Source organism: Lutjanus erythropterus, chromosome 12 (assembly GCF_056507025.1).
Source record: "Lutjanus erythropterus isolate fLutEry1 chromosome 12, fLutEry1.hap2, whole genome shotgun sequence".
NCBI lineage: Eukaryota > Metazoa > Chordata > Actinopteri > Lutjaniformes > Lutjanidae > Lutjanus > Lutjanus erythropterus.
The window spans coordinates 6,559,144-6,586,637 of record NC_139328.1 but is presented as its reverse complement, the minus strand read 5'-3'; the positions used below and the strand labels follow the sequence as shown (position 1 = coordinate 6,586,637).

Here is a 27,494-nt window from a genome sequence, read left to right as displayed (position 1 = left end):
GCTGAAAATTTTCCAACATTCTTGTAGAGTGTACATATTTATATTTCAAGTCCTGCAGTCCAATTTACAGTTATAGTTTTTCTAGCAATCAGGAGAATGTGTTGATATCTTTGGTCCTTGTCAGTTACATTTTTGAGTGGTTCTCCAAGTAAGACAACACAGGATCCACTGCGGTGGGAATTTTCACTATATTAATTGAGGACAGGACTTCAGAGGACATCTGTGTGAGTTACCACAAAAGTATTTACATTTATGTGTGGAAGATAGTTTCAGTGTTTTTCATATGTTCATGTTGGAGGAAATGTGGGATAATTCTGTACAGTAGGAAAGAAATGCTTTCAGTCTTTTAAGCCTGGTGGAGGTCTCTCTACTCCAATTTCAACCCCACCCCTCTGAAACCAAACATACCCTTGAACACATCTATACGGGCCTTTACTGCTTAAAACAAATGACATTACTGCGATTGTTAAACAAAGTTACGTAACACAGGTCATTGCCGGCGCTGCAGTGTTGGTCGTGGAGGAGGTCACTGTCTTATCAGTGACAACAAACACTGTTGGTCTCATATGGACGCCTCACCAAGGTCAACTAGCATTAAATAGATAAAAAGTGAAAACATGTCTCAGCACAAAAATAAACAATTGACACAGACATTTTGACTAGTCATAATGGAGAAACTGCAGGTGTCATTAATGATGTTAAAGGGATAGTTCATCCAAAAATGAAAATTCAGTCGTTATCTACGGCAGAATCTCCAAAGCAATAGAAGTGAGTGGTAGCCAGCTTTCAAACGGAAAAAAATACTGGAAAAAAAAAACATAAAATGCCTCCATGCTGTTAATTTGCCATAATCAAAGCCACACCGTCACACCACACACACTCAAACAGTGTGCACATGCATGTGAATGTGGCTTTAAGTTATGGATCGAGAGCAGTTTTCTTCACCCTGGAACAAGTTATTTTGATTTTTAATGGATTATACAAAAAATAGCAACATGCATCACAATTTTTGAATAAAGTTGCTGTGAAATTAGACATTTTAGGCTGTAGCAATCCCCAAAATCTTGGAGGGACTGTGCCATGATTTATCCTGGCTCATTTAACTTGTTGACAGTCAACTGACCCATACTGTACATGGCTTATGGCAAAATGTCATCTAAAGCCAGTGTTGTCTATAGTCATTGGATTCTGTCATATTTGTTTTATTTTTGTTATTTTGACTGTTTTGTCTCATTTTCCCACTTAGACTTGCTTGTGCAAGACAATCAGGAACATAAGAGTCTGTTTTCATCATGTCTCTCAGACAGAGCAGGACTGTTAGCTGGACAAGTGCACTGAGGACTCGATTAAAAATGTCCTCTTATTCAGTCCATGTTCAGGGCTTTATTAACTTACCCAGAGTTTACCACAAACCACGACTCTCTCGTCTTACAAAATTATCTTGACGAACATCATCTGTGTGAATCGTGACACAACTCAAAAAATGATTTGCCTCTCTCCACTGACAAGACTACCATTCAAATTTTTTCAAAGTAACATCCCATGGGGCACGCTGGAAGGAGAGAGACTTTGCCTCTCTACTAGAAACTACAGCAATAATGTGCATATTTGCCAACCCTCCTGATCTTCCCAGGAGACCGCCTTTTTTTCATTACCCTCTCCCGTTTTCTTCTCAGGGTCACAATTCTCCTGTATTTCTTCTGATTCAAAACAAAATTTCACACCTTTTTTTCCCCCTTTCATTATCACAACCTTTCCCTTCCTTTGCAGCATGTATAAGCCTACGAGTTTAAGTCTGCTGTTCCCACCTGAACAAAAATACAGCTACACCAAATGCTGCTGTATCAAGTTATTCTTAATACATCCAAGCTCGCGCCTCATCTTCCTCAGTGAGTGAGACAGAGAGAGAAATGAAGATTTCGAAGTTCATCCTGGAAATAAGAATTTGACTTCTTCCTTTTAAAAGCATTTGCAAAATATTCACTTTCTGTGTTGCTGTAATCACTTTTGAATTTGCAAAAAGAGTGTGTACTCACAATTTTGTTAGTTTCCTGCATTCTGGTGACCTTTGAAAACTGAAAATAAGTCAATGAAACTTTTTTCTGGGGAATGACCCTCTGTTTTGTAAGTCTCAAGGATGGCAAATATGGTAATATGATTACTTTGAGGTGTGCTTTTATTTGCGATACAGTGGGTTTTCAGTGTTACAACTGACCCAAATCCCTATAATCACTATATGTAACAGTCTGACATCTTACATTACATTCAAAGGGATAGTTCACCTCAAAAATCAAAACTCTGTTGTTACCTACTCACCTTCACACTGATCAGGAACTGAAGAGAATGATATTAAGTACAGTGAATGATATTTTCAAATGTAAAAGCAGCTGAAAAAAACACAAAATTCCTTCATCCTGCTTGTCTGGTGTGATCCAAGCTGACTTGAAAGACGTCATTTATGCCATGTTTGAAAACTGGTTGACATTCACTTAAATTGTTTGAGAGATTCTGCAACACCATTGTCCTGTGAAACTCCAGCAGTGTTTTGTGGACTAAAAAAGAAAAAAAGCTAAACCCAACCTTCAGTCGGCAGGAACATGATAACAGATAATGACTGAATTTTCATTTTTGGTGAACTATCCCTTTAATACTATAGTCTTTTCCTCGTCAGTGAAAACATACCAGGTGTATTATACTGCATGTTTCTTATACCAAAAGATGAGCAGTGTATGTCAAGTAGTCTGTGAGTTATGAAGGAAAATGTACAAAAATGTTGCAATTGCTCCATGTCTCCCCTATTGTAGTAGCATGCGTGGACGCGTGAGAGAGAGAGAGAGAGAGAGAGAGAGGGAGAGAGAGAGAGAGAGAGAGAGAGAGAGAGAGAGAGTGCACGAGCGCGTGTACATGTGACGCACAGTTCCTAAATCACAATACATCTTTGCTATTATTACTGTGTGGTAATGTGCTGAATGAAATGAACCGGATCAATAATTGATAATATGATTGATCGGTCGGTATTTCAGAGCGGCTGCAGCGCGGTTTCGTTTTCACGCTCCGGCTGCGCTACACGTCGGATGTCGCGCGCTGCGCCCTGCTCTCTCACTGTACGTGACGTCAAACCAGCATGGCGGTCAAGGTGACTTCGGCATCGCTCTCTTAGCGATTTTCAAACCTCTATTCTAACATGTCTGCATGTCTCTTGCTCGTCTTCTCGCGTAGGACTTACCAGAGCTAGTCTCTCCGGCCCCGTCCGGGTAGGGTGTCTCGGATGCGGTGTCCCTCCGAGGCTGTAGCATCACTGGGCTAGCCGCCGCCCGGCTGCTCGGCTGGCCTTGATGAGACATCCACAACCTCGAAGTTAGCGAGATAATGCTAAACAGCTACTGCTAATACCGCCGAGATAAAAAAAAAACAAGACAACACTAGCCGTAGCTGGAGGTTTTCGCAGCAGACGACTCGTTGTCAATTTGCTCTCGTCTTCTCTCTTTTTGCTGATTTAGATGTTAACATGTCATTGCAACGGTTTGTGTCCTCTTCCTGAGTGTGGTTTGTGCTTCTTGCTAACCGGCTACTATAACGTTAGTTTGAGCTTGTAGTTTTATAGTTTCTTGGCTTGTTGGCTGGTTGTTAAGCTAACCGCCTAAACCCGTCTAACGTGCTGGTATGTCGGTGTGTAGTCGTGTCATCCCTGTCTCTCCTTCACAGCAGTGGACGTTTCAAGGAGACATAAACCCCGACGTAGCTCGCTTGTTTCTGCTTCATGTTAATGTCATGTAAACTGCCTGCCAAACCTGCTCTACTCAGCAGCTTTTTTTAAAATAACGTTCAAACGCATATTGGTGCTGTCGAGCAACATCATAATGTTATTTTATTGTGGTGTTTTTTTTTAGGTGCAATCTACCAAACGCGGGGACCCAAGCGAGCTGAAAGCAATCTTCCAGAAGGTAAGGATTGCACAGACAGATTTCAAACAAACAAAGCCAGAATCAGATGATGCTTTGGTCCATGTCTTTAAAATTTCTATTATAGACCCAACATTTTACCCAAAGTTGTGGTTCAAACTCAGACTAAACTGCAACATAAACAAACTCAACGGATTTTCCGTCCTCAATATGTTCTGAATGAGAAAAAAGTCCTTAAGAATCGTGTGGAAAATATGATCTTACTCGAAAGGCCTTTTTTATCTTGTGAGGAAAAAGCAGATAAACCTACAAAACTTAATGGAAAAACTGACAAAAGTCCCCTCTGTAACATACTGAAAGTCCCAGAAGATCCCGGTGGTGGTTAAAAGATTTTTCATAACCATACCCGTGTACCCTTTTTGGTTTTCTAAAATAATAATTTAAATCAATATCACTATATTAGCATACTCTTATAGAAGACAACATAAATTGAAGCTAACCCATAAATTTGTTTGCATTTATTAAAACACAATTATTCTAATCACTGAAATTAGCACTTTTATATGCTTTTAAAACATTCATAACTACCAAATTGGCACTAATCAACATAAATGTTGGCAATCATGAACGCAAACTTAAACATTTTAAGTAAAACGAATCCACTAGGTCATTTTGAGCTACTTATGCTTCAAAGGGTTAAGAATTTCCTTTTGCACTCCGTAACAAACTCCATATCTCATGTAAAACAGTTCCTGGCTGATTGTGGACAGCGCTGAACGCTTAGTGTGGACATCAGACAGAAAGGTGTGCATAAATCAGTTGTGTTTAACATGTGCAGCGATGGAATTGAATGAAATTTGGGGCGTCACCAATTTCAGTGAGTTTCTGTTGCGGTTTATGTGGGGTCATGTTGTTTAAGTGCCCGTAGTGTTGGATATGGTTATGAACTGGTTCTGTCTCACCCAGGACTGTTTTCACTTGTTGAATGAGCTTGTAAGTTTGTCATGGGGTTTAAATTGGAGCGTTAGCCACAGCTAAAGGCCCAGCACAGACAGCTGTTGTTGCATTAAAGCACAGATAACTGAAAATCAATAGCTGTGTATACATACTCATCAATTAGCCTAACGTTGTTGTTTTATCTGACAGAAGTTGAAGCTTAAGCATAATTGTGGTTCATATTTGTTGAGTCAGCAGCAGCTTTAGTGAGGTTGTTTTGGTTCAGTACTGCAAGGGAAGTGTTAAACATCTGCTTTTCTCTGTCTCTGTTAGCTTTGATCATCATGTCATGTTAGGCCATCCAAATGGTGGTTAAAATATGAAAAAGTTAATTTTTCACCATGAGTCAGAGTAATGGCTTCTTTGTCAGATGATACAAAGGCATACTGGTGTGCGTATGACCATGAGATGTGCATGAGTGACTTCATTAAGGGTAGATTTGGTTAACCTTCACCCACCTTCACTCCGTCTTTTTGCGTGCCGAGTGTGTGACCAACTGTGTGGTTGTCGTGCGGGGCAGCAAGTGTCGGTACCCTAATATGCATAACTCGGATAGCTTACAAGGCAAGACCATCATTACATGTGTGCATGGCATGTTCATGCGTGGACAAGGGAGTGCTGGTGTCATTCTGACTTGTCACTGCACAAGCGCAAGACCAGTGACCTTGGCTGGTCAGGTGCAGCGTGAATCATCAGCAAAGTTCAGGGAAACGCCAAGTACAGAGTAGTGGTCAGTCAGTATGAGTTTTTATGTTAAAATGCTGAAAGAAAAGCAGCCAACACTAGCCAGTTATTATTAGCTGGTCAGATTAGCTGTCATTTAGGATGGGAAAGAGTTAAAATAGCACTGAAATAAGTCAGTGTAGTGTAGTCAGTAAAACATGCAGCTTATAATGTTGTCTAATATACAGAGCTTGTGATGCTGAACTAGTAACAAAGAGCCCACAGTGTACAGTGTAGTACTGCTGACCTGTGGTTCACTCAAGGTCACGGACTCGTCATGCTCCACTCTCATGCCTGTGAACACTTAATGGCAAAGCTACGGCACTGTGAGGGTTAACAAAGCTGCTGCTGTGTTTGTTGATGTTGGTTTTTTGGTCTCTCTCCTCAGTATGCCAGTGTAGTGGACAAAGATGGAGAGAGGTTCATGACCCCAGGAGACTTTGTCCAGAGATATCTGGGACTCCACACGCAGATCCACCACAACCCCAAAACTGTACAGCTCATTGCTGCTGTGGCTGACACCACAAAGGACGGGTACGTACAGACACAGAAACAGTGCGAGAAAACACACACACAGACATGCACACAGCTTATCATCACTAATTGACAGTTTATTGAGCCGTGCCTGATCAGTACTTGCCATTATATTCACTTGCAGATAAGATAAAACCCCCAGTGACTCCCGTTTCCCAGACTGTTTGTGTGTCCAGTCATATGTGCACAAATTACGCATATACACACATTCAGTCTGCTGTTCATGTGACTTAGTGTTTAGAAAACCGTAGTGACAAATGTGGGGTTTTTATCCAAGAAATGAAAGACTGCAGATAATCAGTTGTAAGTAATGAAATTTGCCATCTGGTCACATGAAACCATTTTACACTGTGTTTGCATTAGAGCCCTACTAATACCGGAATTTTTGGGCTCATATTGATACTGATATAGAGAATAAAACAATTATAATATTGATATATCTATAGTTAAATGTTTATATAAAATCCCATGTGACATCAGGGCAATGAAACTGTAAACTTTGACTGGAATTTATAATCATATACAGCTATGAATAAAAAGAAACACAACTAGAACAACTTGAGTTAAGAAGAAGGACCAAATGTGCATAAAATGCTGCTTATAAAGGTAAAAAAAAAAAAGCATTATGCATGCATTATGTTAAATGAAAAAACATCAGACAACATAAATGCTGATACACTGATAGGCGAATATCAGGCTGATTGTTACATCAGCTTGGCTTCAACTTGCAAGTAGCAATTATCTTAAACAAAAGTTTAAAAAAAGGTTAAACTGTCCTCAGAAACAGAACATCTTGTTTTTTTTTGTGTGTGTACTGTATGATGTGATCTTGGCTGCATTGCAAAGTCTTTCATATATTTAACAATCTTATCTTTCGTTTTTTCTCTCTTACACCCACAATGGCAGGCTGATCTCATTTCAGGAGTTTCTCGCATTTGAATCGGTGTTGTGTGCACCCGACACTCTCTTCATAGTAGCCTTCCAGCTGTTTGACAAGACTGGAACCGGAGCCATTTCCTTCGGTACGAGTCAATGTGTTTCCTGTGTTTCTCACGAGCTTTGAGTTCAAATCACAGTCAATTTTTGAAGGAAGTTTATTACTGCAGAGGGATATTTTGGATTATTTGAAATGGGGTTGTATGAGTTATTTACAATAGCCGGTGTATTAGCTACCGTAGATGGCAGATGGCACACCCAACGTTTGGAGAAGCCTAGAGGAACTTTAGCGTTAAAGCGAAGCAATGAAGTGTTGTGGATGGGATCAGCAACATAAGGTTTTTTAGAAACTAATCTTTTTTTGTGCAGTCAGACAAACACCGCACCGTCCAGACCAACCAGACTCTGTGGACAAAATCAGTAATTTTCCTTGTAGATCATGGCAGTTGCTGGTCTACCACTGCCATGATCTGTTAGTTTGTGTTATTGTGTGACTGTGGTGTTTTAAAAGAATAGTTTGCATTCAGCAACATCACACAATAACACAAACCAGTAGACGAGTAAGTTCTACAAGGTAAAATTACTGATTACTATGCATGTAGAGTTTGGTTGGTTCAGAAAGAACAATATTTGGCTTGTAAAAAGGAAAGGCTTACTGATTGTAAAGTAAAGCAAAGAAAATATTTTAAATATAGCATACACTTAAAAAAAAAAGTTCACCTAAAAAACTTATATCAGTTAAAGTGGCTAAAATTGTTGCAATACAGTTTATTGCTTAGCTTCAGTGCTGGTATTAACACACTGATTATCAATAAGTAGCTCACAAACCCACATCAAATAATGTGAACTATCCCTTTAATTGCATTGCACTGAATCCATCCCTGATGTATTTGTGTGTTGCGTCATCAGAGAAATCTACAAACTTTCCTGTGGTGCGCAATGGAGAAAGAATTTCCTAATATGACATTGTTAACCAGATTACTCTTCGTCTAAGTCATTACACGTGGATCATGTTGCATAATTGCTCTCATGCACGGTTTATTATTTCCTTTCTTCTTCTGCTTTCTCTGTTATGTCACACACACAAAGCTTTGGTATGGCATTTTTTGAGGAAGTGTGACTATTGACTAATGACTATTGACTATATTTTTTTGTGCTGCAGAGAATGTGCGGGACATCTTCAGCCAGACCACAGTGCACCACCACATTCCCTTCAACTGGGACTGCGAGTTCATCCGCCTGCACTTTGGACACGACAACAAGAAACAACTCAGCTACCTCGAGTTCACCCAGTTCCTGCAGGTACGCCCACTACGCACTCACACAGATCAGTCTTTCACTTTGTCTTTTACTTCACTATATTTACACTGAGCCTTGTGGTGTCATGTTTTCTTTTTTTTTTTTTTTTTTTAGGAGCTGCAGTTGGAGCATGCACGCCAGGCATTTGCCCAGAAGGACAAAGGGAAGAATGGCGTCATCTCTGCCATGGACTTCAGTGATATTATGGCGACCATCAGACACCACATGCTCACACCCTTTGTGGAAGAGAACCTTGTCTCAGTGAGTGTTTGTGTGTGTGTGTGGAGCGCTTATTGACAGTAATTTGTATAATTGTATAATTTGTGAGCGTGGCCACAGAGATTATTCAGTTGAGATTGACAGGAGGATGAGTGTTGTTTTGAGAAAACCACAGCTCTGACTGTTCTAAATTAATTTTCATAGCTGGAAGCTCACTTATTTTTACTAGGTTATGGCATCTTCCACTTTTTGGAGTAGCAAACTTATTATTTCAAGTCTAACTGGGACAAAAAGTTGTTAATTTGCCCCAAAATATATATATATAACAAAAACAATACTTAGGTTTTGACCACTGGTAAGTGGTGATAATCCACTCTGACCTGTGAGTTTATGAAAATGTAAATCCTCATCCGCTTCGCATCAGGGGTTCATAGTCTTCAGGGATTATACCGGCCATTTTTAACTTGGGAACTGGCGCATTTCTAATTTGAATAATCTTTTAAGCTTTGCACTGGTTCTTCAGTGTTTTCCTGTGATAGGCGTTTCCACACATTCCCACTGTAATCTCCTCTTTGGCCAGGGATGAATGTAGAGTATGTTTTCATTGTAGGACTAAGTTTTGTGTAAAGTTGACAGCTTTTTGGAAAATATGTTGGAGTATGGAGTATTTGACGTATTGTGTTATGAGGTATGTATTGATAGTCAGTGTATTACCCAAAGTAGATGGCAGTTGACACGCCTCCAGTTTGGAGAAGCAAAGAGCTTCACCAGCACAGAAGCCAAGCACTGTACTGCTGTGACAGGATCAGCAAGTTCCCCTTACAACCCCAATCCAAACTATTTAAGGCACAAGTCTAGACTGTATTTTAAAACAATGACAATTCAAGTAAATGAGCAAAGTTACCTCTTAGCCCTTGGTAAAGGAACAAATTTTTTTTTAAGTCAGCATTGAGCAGTATTTGCGCCTGTACTTTCTTATTAATATAATTCTTATATAGAAAACAAGCTTATTCATGGTCATACCAGAACCTGACATCCTGTCCCTTGTCCTCCACCAGGCTGCAGGTGGCAGCACCTCTCACATGGTCAGCTTCTCCTACTTCAATGCCTTCAACTCCCTCCTGAACAACATGGAGCTGATCCGCAAGATTTACAGCACGCTGGCCGGCACGCGGAAGGACACACTCGTGACCAAAGGTGCACAGATCGTTGCTCTACTGTGATGTTGCATCTTTCCCTTTCTGCGAAGACGTTACATGAGTGTGTCAGGAAGGTCCATGTTATTATAGGAGGTAATTTTCTCTTGTTTCTTTCTCCCTGCAGAAGAGTTTGTTCATGCTGCCAACAAGTTCGGTCAGATCACTCCCATGGAAATTGACATTCTGTACCAGCTGTCAGGCCTGCACTCCCCCTCTGGGTAAAAAGTCGCTCTTCTACTCAGTTTAAAGTCTGTGATAGAGTCTGACAGGCCCTGTCTTAAATTCACACATTCAAACATCTGAACTTTGCTGAAAAACACTATGACCTGTGCTGTAAATAACATGGAAATAAACATCTGTGTATCAGGCGGCTGAATCTTAGTGACATTGAGAGGATAGCTCCACTAGAGGAGGGATGTCTGCCCTATCACCTGGTCGAAACCCAAAAACAGGTAGGATTCTTGTGGCAATCTGTGTGTACAACTCGTTATTCATGAATAAATAAATGAGTAAATATATTATCACATTCTATATTCACAGCATGAATGACGCACAGTGCATGAGAAACAATAAACAGTTTGTTTTATATAAATTCACCATGTTGAGTCCCATGTGATGTGATTTTCCATCAGACCCATGGGGACGCTTCCAGGCCTGTGTGGCTTCAAGTAGCAGAGTCAGCCTATAGGTTCACCCTGGGCTCCATTGCTGGAGGTGAGTCGTCCTGCAGGCGGAGTCAGATGTCTGTCTGATGGACGCACAGCAGCATCTCGTATATCAAAACTGAGGGACGATATTTAGTCTGAGTTTGTGTGTTCTCGTAGCCACGGGAGCGACGGCCGTGTATCCCATCGACTTGGTCAAGACTCGTATGCAGAACCAGAGGTCCACAGGTTCTTTTGTTGGAGAGCTGATGTACAAGAACAGCTTTGACTGCGCTAAGAAGGTGCTTCGCTACGAGGGCTTCTTCGGCTTCTATAGAGGTAGGTCACAAAGTCAGAGCTTTAAAACTCTGCTGTAAGTGCTGCAGGGATCGTTCTGGATCCCTAAAAAAAAGCCAATTTGGATTTTTTTTTCTCTGGATTAGTGCAGAACATGAGCTCTGTGGCAAACAAAAGTTTATGATACTGGCATAAGCAAGACAGTCTTCACAAACAAACAGCTCTTTTATGATTTTTGAAGCAAAAATGCAAACACCAGAAGTGAAAATCTGTTAGGCTATAAACAAATGACAGCACGGTCACATGTCGTAGTGTCCATTAGCAACATCCTTTTTTAAGCCACAAAGCTTCAAAATTCACCAGCGGGGTACGTAGTGACATGTTTTATGTTGAAGGAAAAGAAACAAATATACCACAGGCTCATTTTTGGGTTTAAGGACTCGTTCCTGCAGCTCTCTGTCATCTTCTGTCTGCAGTCACAACATCAGTGATTTGATGTTTGCTGTCCTTTTCTTTTGTTCATTCATCTCAGTCATGCATTTCCTCTTTCTCAAGTCTTTTGTTGTTTTTCCTCACCATGCCATTTATTCATCTCTGAACATAGTGTACGTCTTTTGTCATAAAATTGCAGTTAGCTTGCTGAAAAACCCTTCAGCGTTTAGTCCACTGTGTGCCACTGCCCTGTTTTAAATGTGAAATATACATTTAGAGCTGCAGCAGTCAGCTATTAAATTAATTGCCAACTATTTTGCGAATTGATAAATTGGTTTGAGTAATATTTTAAGAAGAAAAGTCAAAATTCACTTATTCCAGCTTCTTAAATGTGAATATTTTTTTGTTTCTTTATTGCCCCCAGGATCATTGTAACTGACTATCTTTGGGTTGAAGGCAAAACAAGACATTTGAGGATGTTATCTTGCTCTTTGGGAAACACTGATTGACATTTTTCACCATTCTCTGACATTTTATAGACCAAACAACGATTCGAAAAAGTAATCGACTACAAAAATAATAATTAGTTGCAGCCCTAGCTCAGTTAAAGCATTTTATCGTTTGTCTAGTTCTTTTTCACAACTGATTCACACTTAAAAGACGACCTAAATCTGATATTTTCTGAGTATTTCAAAATGAAGATCTGAGCTTTTGTTAAATTAATTCAAATGTTTTCTATTTTTCTTGTTGAAGTGATGTTGCATCCTTCTTTTTCTAATTATAGCATAATTTCCCTTGCTTGCATCTGTTGTTTTTTGGATTGCTTCATACTAATTACAAGGTGCCTCTAAACTTTTATGTTCTTCCTCCTCTCTACCACAGTCTGTCTCCACCTCCATGTCCTCATGTCTTATTTTCCCATCTTCTCTTTTCCTTTTGATTTCTCCTCTCTTGCTCCTGTTTGCCCAGTAATACTAATGAAATGAGATTCTACTGTCACTCAATCCCCCATGATGCCCCACAGGTCTGCTTCCTCAGCTGATAGGTGTGGCACCTGAGAAGGCTATCAAACTCACAGTGAGTACCTCCACTCACATACATAATGTATAATCCTCCTCCGATCAATAATGATTTATTTTATAGGAGCTTTGCACCAAACCTGACTTCATGTTGACAAAAAAGTCAAACACGACTGAAACTGACTGCTTAAAATCAATGGAAAAGTTAAAATTCATAGGCTGAATGACATCACATTGACAAATTTAAGTCAAATTTACAAAAGCTCAATGACACTGATTGATTTCTAGCATTAACGTGAATTGTCTTTCGTCTCACGCCTGCTTTGTGTTTGTGTCCCACAGGTGAATGACTTTGTAAGAGACAAGTTCACCCAAAAAGACGACACAATTCCTCTATACGCTGAGATTATGGCCGGCGGCTGTGTAAGTACCGGCTCCCAAACACTTCTGCATCCCACTCCATCTGTTTGTGAATACATAAAAGAATAGATAAGAAAAAATGCAGATGCCCTCAGCTACCGGAGGCTGTGCTCCTCCTCAGTGCATAAGGCCATTGAAGAGTGACTTGTGCATGCACTAGTTGTTGTATTAACTCGCTTGCAGAGTTCCAAATGACATTACTAACAGCGGACTGCAATGGTAAATTGCACCCAGAGTTAAATTGTCATTGTCCAATGCAACATGTTGTTTTTTTCTGTTTTTGTTTTTGATAGCGTTGTTCATCCTTACACACATTGGCCCAGCACACCTTACCGTCCGGGGAAATGGCAAAGTAAATGGTTGACCAGGATTTAATTTTTTATTACTTTTGATATTTTTCATGAACAAGACTTGGCTCCCATCCCTCAGTTGCGTACATGTGAGATGCAGGAGCAGTGTTTTTTTGTTGTTTATTATTATTTTTAATGTTGTTGCATTAACAAGGTCTCCTTCTTCCCATTTATGCAGGCTGGAGGCTCTCAGGTGATCTTTACCAACCCTCTGGAGATTGTGAAGATTCGCCTGCAGGTGGCAGGAGAGATCACCACTGGACCTCGAGTCAGCGCGCTCAGCGTGGTCCGTGACCTGGGCTTCTTCGGTCTCTATAAGGTACTGTGTCTTTGAATGTACCACAGTCTTGTCTCAGCCTGCCCAGTGATATTTTCATGATGTCTCTTTCTCTTTACCTCACTGTCACGGCCTTCTTCCACGCAGTCTCATCTGTCTGTCTGCTCTTTGTGTGTCTGTCCAGGGTGCTAAAGCGTGTTTCCTGAGAGACATCCCTTTCTCAGCCATCTATTTCCCTGCGTACGCCCACCTCAAGTCCCACATGGCCGACGAACAAGGCAGGCTGGGAGCTTTGCAGCTTCTCACTGCTGGAGCGATCGCAGGTAACCTGCAAGCGGACTATGAAATGCTTACACAAAAGCTACGTCCACTTGACATCATGGAGATTTTGTGGGTTTTTGAAGTATCATGCATCATCTGACTTCCTTTGTAACTCTATTTCCCAGGTATCCCTGCAGCCTCCCTTGTGACACCTGCTGATGTCGTCAAGACGCGTCTGCAAGTCGCAGCGAGGGCGGGCCAGACCACTTACTCTGGAGTCATCGATTGTTTCAGGAAAATCATGAGAGAGGAGGGGTTCAGGGCTTTGTGGAAGGGAGCTGGAGGTGCGTGTTCGTGCTCTCCTGCATGTGTGTGTCAGATGGTTTTTAAATGTGCTGTAAACCGTGTTGAACTGTCTCTCTTTTCTCCAGCTCGTATGTGCCGCTCCTCTCCCCAGTTTGGCGTGACTCTGGTGACTTATGAGCTCTTACAGCGGTGGTTCTACGTCGACTTTGGAGGACAGTAAGTTGATTATTTTTTGGTTTGTTTGTTTTGTTAAGCCATATTGTGGCCTTTTTTTTTCACAAACTTAGACAGCTGAAAAGTAGACCAGGAGACAGGTTGGAGAAGCACGTGTGGACGCACCAGTAGGACTCATGACTAGAATAGAAATACAGAACATTTGGCTTTAGAGATAGAAAATGTAACTATAAAAATATATAAAGATTATATAGGGCGTCCAGGTTGCTCAGTTGGTAGAACATGAGCTCCATGAGCCGAGGCTGTTAATCCTCTGCAGCAGCTGTGGGTTTGACTCCTACCTGTGGCCCTTTGTTGCGTGTCATTGTCCAGCTCTCACTCGCTGTATCTTCAGCTGTCCTATTTATTAAAGGCATAAAAACTACTGATAATCTTTAACCTGTTCAAAGAATTTTAACAGAAACCAGGAAAAGAGAACATATCACAACAGTTCTAGTGTAATTACACCGGCACCTTCCTGCCTCTCTGATTGTAATCTTAGTATATTCCAGACTTTTCCCTTAGGTTGTTTAGCGCTGACTTGCTCAGCGTAGCAAAAATTACTTTAAAAAATGTGGTGAAGCATCTTTCTGTGGTTATGCACTTAAGATTTGGAACAAACTCCCATCACAAATAAGACAAAGAACTTTTGTTGATAGTTTTACAAAACTGCTCAAAAATTACTGTTATGATCTTGCTTTTAATTACTTCCACCTTTTTCTAACATCGTTTTTGATATTTCTCATACTTGTTGATGGTTTGTGTATCTTTAAATAGTTTTTTACCATTATTAACTTCTTTTTATTACTAGTATTTTTTTTTCTCTCATTTGGACTTTATTTTCACTCCTCCTGTGCCAGCTATTATTGATTTGTTTCTCCTTTAAGGCACTTTGAGCTGCATTCTATGTTATGAGAGGTGCTGTATAAATAAAGTTTATTGTAACCGCAATACTTAAGACTAACACACTGGCTGACTTCAGTGTCTTCAAGTGCACCTTCCCAGGTTGAGCCCTAAGAAAAGTAGCATTTTATCACATTCATCTCCAAAACATGCAAAGGACTTAGAAAACATACATTTATATAAATGCTAAAAGCATTTTTTAAAAATCCCATCATTTGTATCTCAATGTCTCCTCCTCTCTCCTCTCTGCAGTCGTCCAGCAGGATCAGAGCCCACACCCAAGTCTCGCATCTCAGAGCTTCCTCCCATCAACGCAGACCACATCGGAGGCTACCGCCTGGCCGCAGCTACTTTTGCCGGGGTGGAGAACAAATTCGGCCTCCACCTCCCCAAATTTAAGTCCTCCGGCGTGGTTTCCATACATCACCCAGAGCCGGTCGCTGCCACCCCGGCTCAGGCCCCTTAGTGGTCTGAATCTCCATATCACTCTGCCATCCCTCTCCTCCACTAACCAGGAGCCAGGCACTTAGATAGATACACAAAACCGAACACACACAGTTAAAACACACTCCACTAACAGGGGCCGTTAACTTAGGAAGAAACGCCACCAGCCCTTTGTCTTCCCCAGGGTGAGTGTGCGCCCCACTGGTCCCCCAACCAGAGGTAGAGGTGGTCCGGATGTGAGCGAGCAGACAGCTACGGGACCAGTGCGCTGACTGTGTTGTATCTTCAGTGGCTGTGCGCTCCTGGCACCTCCATCTTTTGTGTTCTTCTCTCCAACATTTGTATAAAACGGAGCTCCGGGCACTCCTCTCTTCTCTCTCATGAGTAGCTGATATGATTTTTATTCTGTTTTCTGTCTGATACTCGGTGTGAGTAGGACTTCTCTTATTGGACGGCGGGCATAGAAAATATTAGATTGGTCAGCACGGTGCGTGGGGCTTCACTTCCGGTTGGTCCTCACACAGGGGGGCTGCACACTGTACATATTGTATAACTGTACTGAGACAGCACATTGACCTGAAGCAGCAGTGAAGAAAATGTTACAAAAAGGTCCGTAACATTCAGCCAGTATCATTCTACAGCAACTGTAATGTTATGGCAGCGTGGGGCCTTTGGTCCTGGTCTCTGAGAATCTCTCTTACTGATGTACAGAACTTTTCAATTAAATGTTTTCTTGATAAAACAAGAATCATGAGCAGAAAAAAATTAGGTATTAATAAATTAAATGTATCTGAATTCAGTCATTGTATTTTATTGAAATAAATCATCCATATGGTTTTAATTTTAGCAATATGTCTTTCGAGTTTTATTCCAATGGAAAAGTGCAACCAGGTACAGTAACAGGGAAGAAAACAGTACGAGTAAGTCTAAGCAGAATACTGATCTTGTTCATGTTATATCAAATATGGTTGCTACAGTGCTTTTTTTTTCCTTTAGCTCATTTTAAACATTTAAAGAGAAAGCGTTTGAAGCTGGACTTTGTGAGGTTGGACTGCTGCATCGTGGATGGAATGAAGAATTGGATGGAAAAGGAAACAAATGCAAAACAAGTCATGTTCTGTGGTAAAAACTAGGGTCACACTTGATTTTACGTTACACTAATAAGACCTAACAAGCTCTGCTTTGTGTGAAATTAGATAAAAACTGGAAATGTCCTTTATTATTAGACTTTGAGGGTTATTAGGGATGCATTACAACAGAACTGTACTATAAACTGAAGTGTATTGTTAAACACTGTAGATCCTTTTTAGAGGCAAAAGTGTCTAAAGTAGCAGATATGCAATTTCACTTTAGTTTGAAGTACAGTTCTTTTGTGTCCCTAATTACCCACTAATAAAGCCTAATAAGGGTCTAATACTGTCTAATAAATAATATAGTTTTTATCTAATTTGATACAAAGTGCAGCTTGTTATGTCTTGTTAGTGTACTGTAAAATATAGTGCGACCAAAATTAGTTTCCAGCCTCAGCTTTACATCCCCATTTTAAACATCATGTAGTTAATTTAGATCCTCTTAAAGAGGACAAGTCAGGAAACTGTTTTCTACTACTCATTACACAAGTTCAGAGTATAAAACAATAACCTTTGGTACAGAAAAACATCACTTTTTAACTGTACTAGTGTCAATAAATTCAAGGCAAGTATAGTAACGGATTTTGCCTGGTAAAAAGCTTGTAGTGCTGATTTTAGGAATGTACTATTCAAGCTTTTAGTACAAAGCAGCATTTTTTTTAAAACGATACACAAAATATTTAAATAAGTGCAACCACCAGAATAAATATTAAATATTGTAGTGGTTAAAATGTAAGAACGACACACTTCTGCACAGGCCGGAGTGAGCGTGTGTAAGCATATTAGCTGTTTAAGTCATCAAATTCAAGTGCTGCTGAGGATGTGACAGTGATATGTCAGCTTTTCTTTTTTCACTCTGTTAACACACACTTTATCAGCCATGTGCACAAGCGTGTCCGGAAAATATTAAAACATGTAAAAACACTCAAATGGTAATAAAAAGGTGCAAGTACAAAGGTTTGCATATTTAAAAAAGAACTGAGTTGGTTGAGGCCTCAGGAGAAGAGCAGTTTCTTGGAGCCCTGAGGATGATATCAAAGCTAGAAGTTCAGAGCGGACAGACACGTCTATGCCAAAAAAATCACATCTCTGTATTCCTCTGTTGAACTTTCAATCACTTAACTGCAGCTTCTGTACTACTACTGCTACATCTGACATTCATTGTTCCTACAAATGTACTCTAAAACTCTTCAAGACAATTTTAAAAACACGTCTAAAACTCATCTAAAGCTGTCTTTTCTATCCCTTCTAGCTCTGCACGTCTCCTCAGGCCAATTCATGTCGTAGAAGGTGGAAAAAAGCTGGAAGCCAGTGTCGTGTAGTGTGCTATACGTGTGTAGTGTACTGGAGAGGAATTTATGAGCGCTTGTCAGTGTGGGGTTTGTAACATCAGACGTTGGCGAGCTCCTCGGCTTCGTCTCGGTTCTCGTTGATCTCAGCCAGCGTCCTGACGAAGCGTGTCCACTCATCGGCCTTGGGCATGCAGATTTGCTGCAGAGAGACAAAGAGTGACGCATCACAGGATCAACACCTGAATATCTGGACCAGTATTTGTTTTCGGTGGTATGACTGAGGGACCGTAAATCACATACAGATGTAACCAAAGCATCATAGTAATAGATGTGATGAGATCTCACCTCCCCGACGTCGTACACCTGCACCTGTCCGTCTGAGTCCCCAGTGGCAATCTCTTTGCCAGAGTGAGCCCATCTCACACAGTTCAGTGCTGGAGCCCCCTCAACACACATACTGGCAGTGGGAACCTAAAAAAACGACACTAGCTCAGAAGGAAGCAGATACTAGATAGATGATGAAGATTGATACACATTCCAGTGAATATGTATTTTATACTAAGGTTTTTACACAGATAAAACAAACAAAATACAATATGTTTATTTTGTTACCTTTTGACAGAGCCAAGCTGGCTGTTTCTACCTGATTTCAGTCTTTGAGCTTAAACTCACCACCTTCTGGCTCAAGTAACATATTTACCATACAGACATGGCAGCAGTACCAGAAGTAAAGAGTCATCCACAGCAAGAAAAATAACTATCAGAATAACTATGATTACTGATGATCGGGAACGTTAAGTAAACGGTGGCACCAAACACACTGTGGCTCCACGTGTCAGCAGCTTAGGAAAATGGATATTGATGATCTGTTACTGTTGTACGTTACACAGAGAAACAAAAAGAAAAACAGAAGGATATGGGTTTACAAAGTGCTTCCGAAACAAGAGGAGTTCCACCTTGACTACACTTGGCACCGCTGCGTCGCAGCCACTCAACACAATGCTTGTAACTCCAGAAGCACTTCAGCATGTCCCAGAAGCAGCTATAGTTTCCACAGAGAATATGTGCCGAGTCTATTTTTGACAGATGCTGCATTAAGCTGCACAGAGCAGATCCAGCCAGACAGGAAGTCAGACTCAGGAATGGCATAGATCTGGTAAATTTTCAAATTATAAGACCCTGTGCAACAAATATGCTAGTAAACATAATCAGGCAGACAAAACGCTCTCGTTCTGAAATGCTCCTGGTGGGGCACGAATCTGTGTGGAAGACGGATCAAAACCATTTTTCAGACCATGCTCAGTGTAATCCAACATCCTAGTTACAAGAGTAGCTGTCTTTTGAGGACAAATTTGATTTATTTTCGTATGAGTCAACATCAATTCAGAACATCAGTAAAGACCAAATGAACTGAGACTGCATCAGTGCCAGTACTTCACAGGTAAACCTTTAAATTATAGGAGCACCAGTGCCACAAATAAAGGACATTTACACCACCTGGGAAGGAAGGAAGAAGGCAGCAGTCACCGAGCACATAGTCTGTTCTCTTACCTTCCCTCAGGGAAACGCCTACAGAGCATCGGAGCTCAGACCACCAACCACCCAAGACGGTTTCTTCCCCCAGGCAGTCAGACTATTGAACAATAGCACCTACATGTCTGTGAGATTCTGTTGTTATCTCTCAATGTTTTTACTGTATGCTGTTTTATGCATGTATTTATTCTTATTTATAGGTTTTAAATGCTGAGAGAGAGCCAGGAAAATGCATTCATTGCATTGCTCATACACTGTGCTTTTAATGTATGTGACAAACTTGATTTTTATGTGTAATTTGCAGCCTAATATTGTTTGCGATGTTAACGGACTTTGATTGGCTGTTGGTGTTTTTATTAAATTACACTGAAAGTGATTCCAACGTATACATTTTTATAGTTATTGTTATAGTTATCACTCCTGGTGTGGACAGCCCTTAAGAAAGCATATTAACCAAAATGTCAAACTACTCTTTAAAGGGTCTAAATTAATGTCTTACTTTATGTGTATTGTGTGTTTACATACTTCTGTATCATTGTTGAGGTTCCACAGGTCCAGGCGTCCACTTAGGTCCACACAAGCAAACAGAGCAGGGTGTGTTGGAGACCACACTGCATCATAGACATAGTCACAACTGTCCTCAAACGAGTACAATGGACGGGTGCTCTGTGCAGACGAACAAAGAGAGAAATGGATTAATGTTAAGAAACATGACTAACAGTGTTTGTAATAGTGACAGAAAATGTCTCACCTTGGTGCTCCAGAGTTTGACGGTCCAGTCAAAAGAGGAAGAGATGAAGAGATGAGAGAAGTCAACAGGTCCTGCAGCACTGTGGCAACTCAGCCCGGTCACCGGACCATGATGGCCCTCAAACACCTCAGTGATACCCGCCTTACTGTAACACACACATGAAAATGACTGTGAGGACTTCTAGTAATTATCCTCTTTCCCCTGAAGGCTTTTCCAGCATGTTAAGGAAGTCACAGTGCCGCTTCCACATCCTGGTTGTAAACCAAACACAAATCTGGTCCTAATGAGGGCAGCGGTCAAAGAGCACCCACCTCCCGTGGCGGCAGGCTGTGTAGACAGAACCGTCCTCGCTCCCCACCACAAAGTTGTTCACGTCGGCCAGAGGAAAGGCCATGGAGGTGACTGCCACCGCTTTGCTCTGTTTGAACACCAGCTCCAGACTGTCCTGCAGGGAAAACACACACAGCCTCAAACTGTCTGATAAGGAAACTGATACTTAAGACAGCACATCTGTACGCCATCCATACAAGTTAAACGTACCTGTGGCTGCGAGAGCATGTCGAGGCTCCAGGAGCACATTTTCCCATCAGTGGAAATGCTGATCAGGTTGTTAGCGTTTTGGGTTCCTACCACGTTCACACAGTAGACTGGGTGCTAAAGAGCGCAAGAACACATATAAAGGAATTAGACAACATATTGTTACCATGGAAACCAAGGAAAGATGTAACAATGCAGACAAAAAACAGACAAAACTGTGAGCTCCAGTGCGCTACCGTGTGTGCAGCTGCAGACAGCGGAGTTCTCTGAACAGGTGTGCGCTTGTTGCTCCTGTTGTCCCACAGGACAATCTGTCCAGAGTACGTCCCACCCACCACCAGGTTGGGGTGAAACTTTGCAAACCCGGTTGACATCACCTCTGACTAGAGGAAGAAAATAACGTTTATTTTAAACATGTCTGCTTCTGCTACATGTTTGGTTGTATTGAGCTTTAAAGGTTTTTTTTTTGCCGGTGCCTTAGAAGGCAATCACATGTAAATCCTGTCCTTACCTGGCAGTGGAAGATGTATTCAGGAGTGCCCTTCTTGTACTTCATGTTCCAGACCAGTGCCACTCCATCAGGCTCATGGGGAGCATCTTCATTATTGTTATATGAGGCCACCAGCAGCTCTGGATACTGACAGGAACATGGCAGACATTTTTAAATGCAGAGAAGAAGCAGTGAAGCAAGGCAAGAATCATTGAAAAGTCACAAATTTGTAGTCAGTCAGACTGTGCACACACAGGCTCTCCCTGTCACTTAGACTCAACGTGCACGGAAGACTATTTCCCAGAGTCCTGCATGGATCCACACCCACAAAGCTGAGAACCAGAACAGTGCTGTTACCACCAATTATCTGCAAATCAAATCCAGACCTGCCCAGACTCGTTAGTCTCACAACTCAAACCATGATTAAACACACATAAACTCAGTCACTCACTTGTGTTCTTGGAAAACTATCTGTTAATTGGTGCAACACACATGTTCCTGCAGTTGTCAATGTCTGTCTTCAGCAACGAGTCTAGCTTGCAGCTATCAAAATCTAATACTTTCTGTCATTTTTCACAAGCAAAACCACAGAAAATGTTATTCTCACAGTCTCTGATCACACCAGATTTCTCCCAAGTGTTCAGCTTGGCATTTGATTATGTATTGTCTGCAATTTGTATTCTCCACTGGTTATTTTTGCCTTTATGTCATCCATGTTTATGCACTAGCTATCAGGTAGTCTACATCACTGTTAGATCAGTGGTGTCCAATTATCTGGCTGGATGTGGGGTCAAAGGTTGTATCATAGGCTTCCAAAAAAAAAAAAAAATACTGCTAGCTGATTAAGCTTGATAATATTAGCTGATTTAAATGTTAACAAATCTGCACCATCACTTTCATTTCATTTTTACCCCTGCCCATACCCATGAATTTATATAAAAATATATTTTATTTTTTACACATTTTTTTGCAGATCTTATAACTCTGATGTGGCCTGAGGGTTAAAAAAGATGTGTAAAAGCCCCTGTGTTCTGACCCACCTGAGGAGACCAGTCGAGACAAGTGACCACTCTGTTTTTGGTCCAGTGCTCATCTGCAAACTGTCTGTTCAATACCAGCTTTGCACCAGCCTGCAAGTCACTGGAAGGGGCCAAAAACAAAAAGGTTAGCATTTGTGTCAATCAATCTGGCTATTATTTAACTTCTACAGTATGTACAACATTTACACAGTTTTTTTTTCCATGTGCCTCACCCTTCCTTGTCCTCTAGATCTCTGCCGCTGTAGTCGAAGCAGACGTCCACCTGCTCGGCCAGAGCTCTCTCTACTATTCTGCTGCCTCGCTCAAAAAACGTCAAGAACTCTCCAGAGTGCAGGATCTGCAGCTTCTCTTCTTCTGTCAGCTCTTTGGGGGTGTCTATGCACAGATAATTCAATATGAGAAAAGAACTTGCTTACTGGTAACACACTGCTGGATAGAAAATAGCTCAAAATCATTACTCAAAGCAGTGATACTCAACTTGTGGCCCCTCTGATCATTTTCTAATTCACAATGAAAATAAACAGATTCACACTGTGTTTCCCAGGAAGGAGGGCCAGAAATGCCATTTTTTTCTGATGGGATAAATACGGCTGTTAGTAACAGAGAAGTCTGATTTTTGTGTGACTGCTTTTCAGTTTGCAAAGCGCAGTGGGATCATACAGTGAGCTCTGCAGGGGAAGACAGCTATTAACTGAAGAGCAGCAAAAGTTAAACAGAAATGAGGATAACTCTGATCCAATAAATGTGTATTTCATAATAAAAGAGTTTAAATATGCCATCATTCCGTTCCTGGTAGGAACTGTTTATGTTTATGAGTTGTTATGAATCATCCAAAATTTCAGTGATGACATGACATGATGGAAGAGATTCTAGCTGTTTAATGTTGTATCAACACTTTCAAATGTTACCAAAGTATTAACTAAAATGCAGTCACACTTATTAAATGCTTCAAAATAAATGATTCATCTGTCAGTCCTTGCACCCCATTTATTTAGTTATTAGGTCATTTAATTTGAAAATAAGCAATTTCAAAGACACATGAGTCATGGGCTTTTTAACATTATTAAGCCACTTTAGATTGCCTGCCACAATTTGTTGTATCCACAAGTTAACAGCTGGTCCGTGAACAGCCAGCTCATACTTTAAACATTTCCATGATACAATATTCTGTCCTTACCATCCTCCTCCTCTTCACCCTCTTCATCTTTTTCTTCTTGGTTCTCCTCTGCTGGTGGGGGAGTAGGTACCTCTTCATCCTCTTCTTCTTCTTCTGGAACACACAGATTGGATTTATTCACTTCTGATTCAGCCGAGATTTTTAAAGAAAAGGGTTGGTATAACATGCGTTTGTGTCTTTCGTCATTGTACCTGCTTTCTGCTCGATGTGTGTCACCGTCTCGGTGGGTGTCTGTGTTTCTTTGGAGTAGGACACCATTTCTTTCGGGACAAATTCCACCTGGGTCAATTTAGACATGCCCAGTCTCACAGCTCCACGTCTACATACACACACACACACGCATACACACACATCATCATAGAAGTAAGCACGCACATACACCGGTTTGCAGAACAAAGCAGAATTGTATGCAAATTTTACCCGTAGAGACATAAATAGTGATGTACAGACATAATATTAACACATTTAGACACATCTAAGATGAAACCACAACAACTGAATAAAGCTGGAAGACAAGCTAAAGGAGAGAGGAGGAGCAGTACCCAATGAGCTCAGAGTCGGAGTGGAGTTGCAGAGTAGAGGGGTCAGGATCCCAATGCAATGTCCTTATACAGCCAAACCACCAGACGGTGTTAGTAAGAGAAAAGACAGGACAGACAGAAAGAAAGAGGATGAAACCAAACGCGGGAGACGGGAATATCGGAGACGTTAAAGATGGGAAAGACAGGAAACAGAAGAAGAAAGACAGAGAGAAGAAGAACGGAGTGCGTGTTAATTGAGAAACGTCAGCGTGCCGGTGAAAAGGCAAAGAGGAGACACGTCAGAATTCATCAAGTATATTTAACATGTTAATACACAACACACACTTGGGCATGCAGGTACAATCCAACATCACATAAAAAATAAGCTAAAACAACCAATCCCCATCTCCCTCTCTGTCTCACACACACACAGACCTTGGTCCGGCGTTTCCGTCCCCAGAATCTTGGCTTCCTGCATCGCTGCCCACTGATTTGTTGGAGGGAGACATGGGGGCAGGGACTAGGTAGTGAAACAGACACGTATCTTCTGTTACTACCCTCAGGGGCTGAGCTGTGAGTGCGTGTGTGTGTTTGAGTGCGTGAGTTGATGAATGAGTGAGTGAGTGAGTGAGTGAGGGAAAGAGTCAGCGAGGGATGGAGGAAGTGTGTCAATGAGTGAGTGAATGAGTTTGCATGCAGTAAGGAGGACAAAACACAAAAGGACAGACAAAGGGGAGAGAAGAGAGAATGAAAATAAATGGCAGGCAGGTTTAGGTGTCATGCACAACAGTTATATCAAATGTTCAGATATTGTGTGAGGTGGGGGGGAGGGGTGGAGTGTGTGACAGCCAGACAGCAAAAGTTAGAGGTGACATTTATAAACACCGCAAAACCCATCCAGCAAACGTCCAGAAAGTGATGGGGGGACAAGTGAGAGGATGAACAGTAAAAATAGAAGCATGCTGGCACTGTTTTTACCGTGGGGTATGTCAGGGGTGATGCCAACACTCTGCAGCAGAGCCTCGGCCTCCCTCCTCTTCCTCTCCAGGTCAGAGTCTTCATGGCCGGATGACCCACTGCCCACCTCGACTCCACGCTTTGAGTCTCCCTAAAGAAATGTATAGGACAAGCTAAAAACAAAGCCCGTTCTTCTGTGATATGTGACTGTTTACCTGCCTTTATTTATTCTATATATATCCACTGATAAAATATGCTACCTCACAATATTTATTGTTTATTTATCCTGTTTTATCCTCTTACTCATTTTGTTTTATATTGCTGCTGGTCTCTCAGAGTTACCAAACACAATTTCACTGTATGCCTACAATGACAAATAACATGTCTTATGTTATGTCTTACAAAATTAGAGGCGCTGAACTTACATCCTTCTTTTTCTTCTCCTCTTCTTTTCTCTTCTTCTCCTCTCGAATCTGGGCGATCCGTTGTTTCTTCCTCTCCAGTTCAGCCTTCAGCTCACTCTTGTCAGACATTCTAGCAGGAGGAAGATGTTACAGGACAATGAAGAGACTGACTCTAACAATTTGGACATTTTTAATAAAAAAATAACTCAAGACAATTAATCATCACATAAATCATTGCAGCTCTACTGAATTACTTAATCAATGATGGAAATAGCGGCCAGTTAGTTTACTTTCAACCAACAAGTCTATCAATCAATCAACCAATCATTTCAGCACTAGTGTTTAGGAAAGCAGGGAGACAGAAAACCGTGTTCAAATCGAGTACCAGAGTCAAAGCTTCAGTGTCAAGACAGAAAAAGGCAAAAATCTCTTTTCAGGGATGCTTGAAATATGACATTATTGTAATTAGTTTATAAAAACTGTATTGCCCTATTCCGACACTAACTTTGAATTAACCCTGTGGCTGAGGTGGTTTAAAACTAAACCAGATGTATTTCAGGGCTGAAATAATTAGCTGATGAATTGACTAATTGAATGAATGACAGAAAATAAATCAAAGTATTTTTTATTATTGATTAAATGATTTTATTTTCAAGAAAATATACAATACACTCTCAGTTTTAAGCCTCTAAAAAGTTTACTTTTTCTGCTATTTATTTTATTCATGGTAGTAAATAAAATATAGATTTTTGGACAATAAAACAAGGCAGAGATTTTATCTGCAAAATGATTGGAGAAAAAAATCAGCAGAGAAGTCGATAATGACAATAATGAGCCCTCCTCTACTTAATCAAATTTTACCTTAAACACGTCGAAATACTTTGACATTTTAATCATGGAAGCAGAGGTCTTGCTTTCTCTAGACTGACACTAAGTGTGTCAACAACAACTCCAAGAAGATGAGCTGATTAAGAAAGATATATTCAGCCACTATCAGCAGTATATTCTGCACAGCAACAAAAACGTCTTTTTGCTCAGGAAGTTGTGCTTTGCCTTGTGACTCCTCCAGTATGCAAACTACACCTTTAGACATCAGTTGTGCAGTATTCACATAGTGATGTTTGGACCAATGGCAGTGCAGCATTACACGGTAGCCCTGGGCCTGTCATCCTGCTAACATGTGAACACCAAGCAGCTGTTGATAACAATGTCCTCTTTATCTGCTTTTTCCATAATGTCACGGCTTAAGCATTAATGACTGAGAGGGTGTACTTTTCCTAAAATATACAAAGTAAATGTAAGCTATTAGGCCAGCATACCGGGACTCCCTCAAATAGAGTTTTATCCTAAAAATAAATATATTATTGTTTCTTATTTATTGTAAAGATACAATAGACAGAAACTGCACCCTCACAGTATTTTTCTTGTTATTTATCTTGTTCACTGTTTTCGTTTTGTCCTTTATTTCAGCTTTTAGCGCTTAATTATTGTTTTTCTTCCTTTTACTCTTGTTTTATCCTTTTATTTGTGTTTCATCCTTTATCTTGTTTTCTATTGTTGCTGGTCTCGGAGAGTTTCTAAAGAGTCTTATGTCTTTTCCTGACTCCTCACTCTTACACACATAGTTAGCTATTAAAAATCAGAGCTAGCAGGGTTTTAAATAATGTTGTTGCCTGTCATGTCGGCTCATACACACAACACCTACAACATCGTCATATTCAGGTCTTAATCCTGTTAAATTTGTCTTTAGTGCCCATAACCGTGATGCTCCAACACCCCTCCACCTCCTCCACCCACTATCATCCTAACTGCAGATAAAAATCACAATTAGCTATTATGTCAATTTCACCGCATGTTTCTACATTATAAGTCGCCCATTTAGCAAACTCTTCGTGTTATGAAGGTTTTATAACGGGTCAAACAATGTCGCAACATTTTATAATCTCATTAACGGCTACACTACTGCCAGCTAGCTTAGCCGTGTTAGCATGCTAGCTAATCTCCATGGCAGCCGACCGGCGGGCCTGCTGTTATAATAAGCGACTAACGGTAGCATCGCAAACCAACGCCCGAGCCTGTCTGCTTCACTGTCCCGGTCACTGACACGTCTAAAGGCAACACGGTCACGGAGGCCGAGTTAAATACCTGATATCAGATGTGAGGTTTAAGCAGAGAGATGACAATGGGATCCAGTTTCGTGTGCGGTAGCTTAAGTCTGAATAGAAGTGATGGTGGTGGAGACTGATGATGCTGGAAGAAGACAGTAGTTTACTTCGCTGCGTCCTTCT

General features: G+C 40.9%; 2 protein-coding genes across 8 annotated transcripts; one reads left to right on the top strand and one right to left on the bottom strand.

Annotated features, from left to right (window-relative positions):
* The first annotated feature begins 2,995 nt into the window (after positions 1–2,995).
* Positions 2,996–16,220, top strand: LOC146317484 (electrogenic aspartate/glutamate antiporter SLC25A12, mitochondrial-like). Its single transcript, XM_084732886.1, has 18 exons — positions 2,996–3,136; positions 3,891–3,944; positions 6,010–6,155; positions 7,062–7,177; positions 8,254–8,393; positions 8,505–8,651; positions 9,668–9,806; positions 9,933–10,026; positions 10,176–10,260; positions 10,441–10,522; positions 10,633–10,791; positions 12,206–12,258; positions 12,543–12,623; positions 13,149–13,289; positions 13,432–13,570; positions 13,694–13,852; positions 13,940–14,030; positions 15,183–16,220. Exons 1-18 carry the CDS (start codon positions 3,125–3,127, stop codon positions 15,394–15,396), a joined length of 2,052 nt encoding a protein of 683 aa, XP_084589012.1. The 5' UTR covers positions 2,996–3,124; the 3' UTR covers positions 15,397–16,220.
* On the bottom strand, positions 16,170–27,494 carry LOC146317483 (cytoplasmic dynein 1 intermediate chain 2-like). Of its 7 annotated transcripts, none has more exons than XM_084732876.1 (17): positions 27,352–27,494; positions 25,228–25,336; positions 24,824–24,953; positions 24,281–24,416; positions 23,867–23,929; positions 23,516–23,643; positions 23,325–23,417; positions 22,360–22,522; positions 22,148–22,247; positions 21,129–21,254; positions 20,854–21,000; positions 20,621–20,734; positions 20,392–20,525; positions 20,081–20,225; positions 19,855–19,995; positions 18,142–18,267; positions 16,170–17,995 (listed from the first exon to the last, which is right to left on the bottom strand). In XM_084732876.1, exons 2-17 carry the CDS (start codon positions 25,333–25,335, stop codon positions 17,894–17,896), a joined length of 1,956 nt encoding a protein of 651 aa, XP_084589002.1. In that variant the 5' UTR covers position 25,336; positions 27,352–27,494; the 3' UTR covers positions 16,170–17,893. The 7 variants fall into 7 exon arrangements, with proteins under 7 accessions (XP_084589002.1, XP_084589003.1, XP_084589004.1 ...); XM_084732877.1 differs by having other exon boundaries at positions 23,325–23,414; XM_084732878.1 differs by having other exon boundaries at positions 24,281–24,365.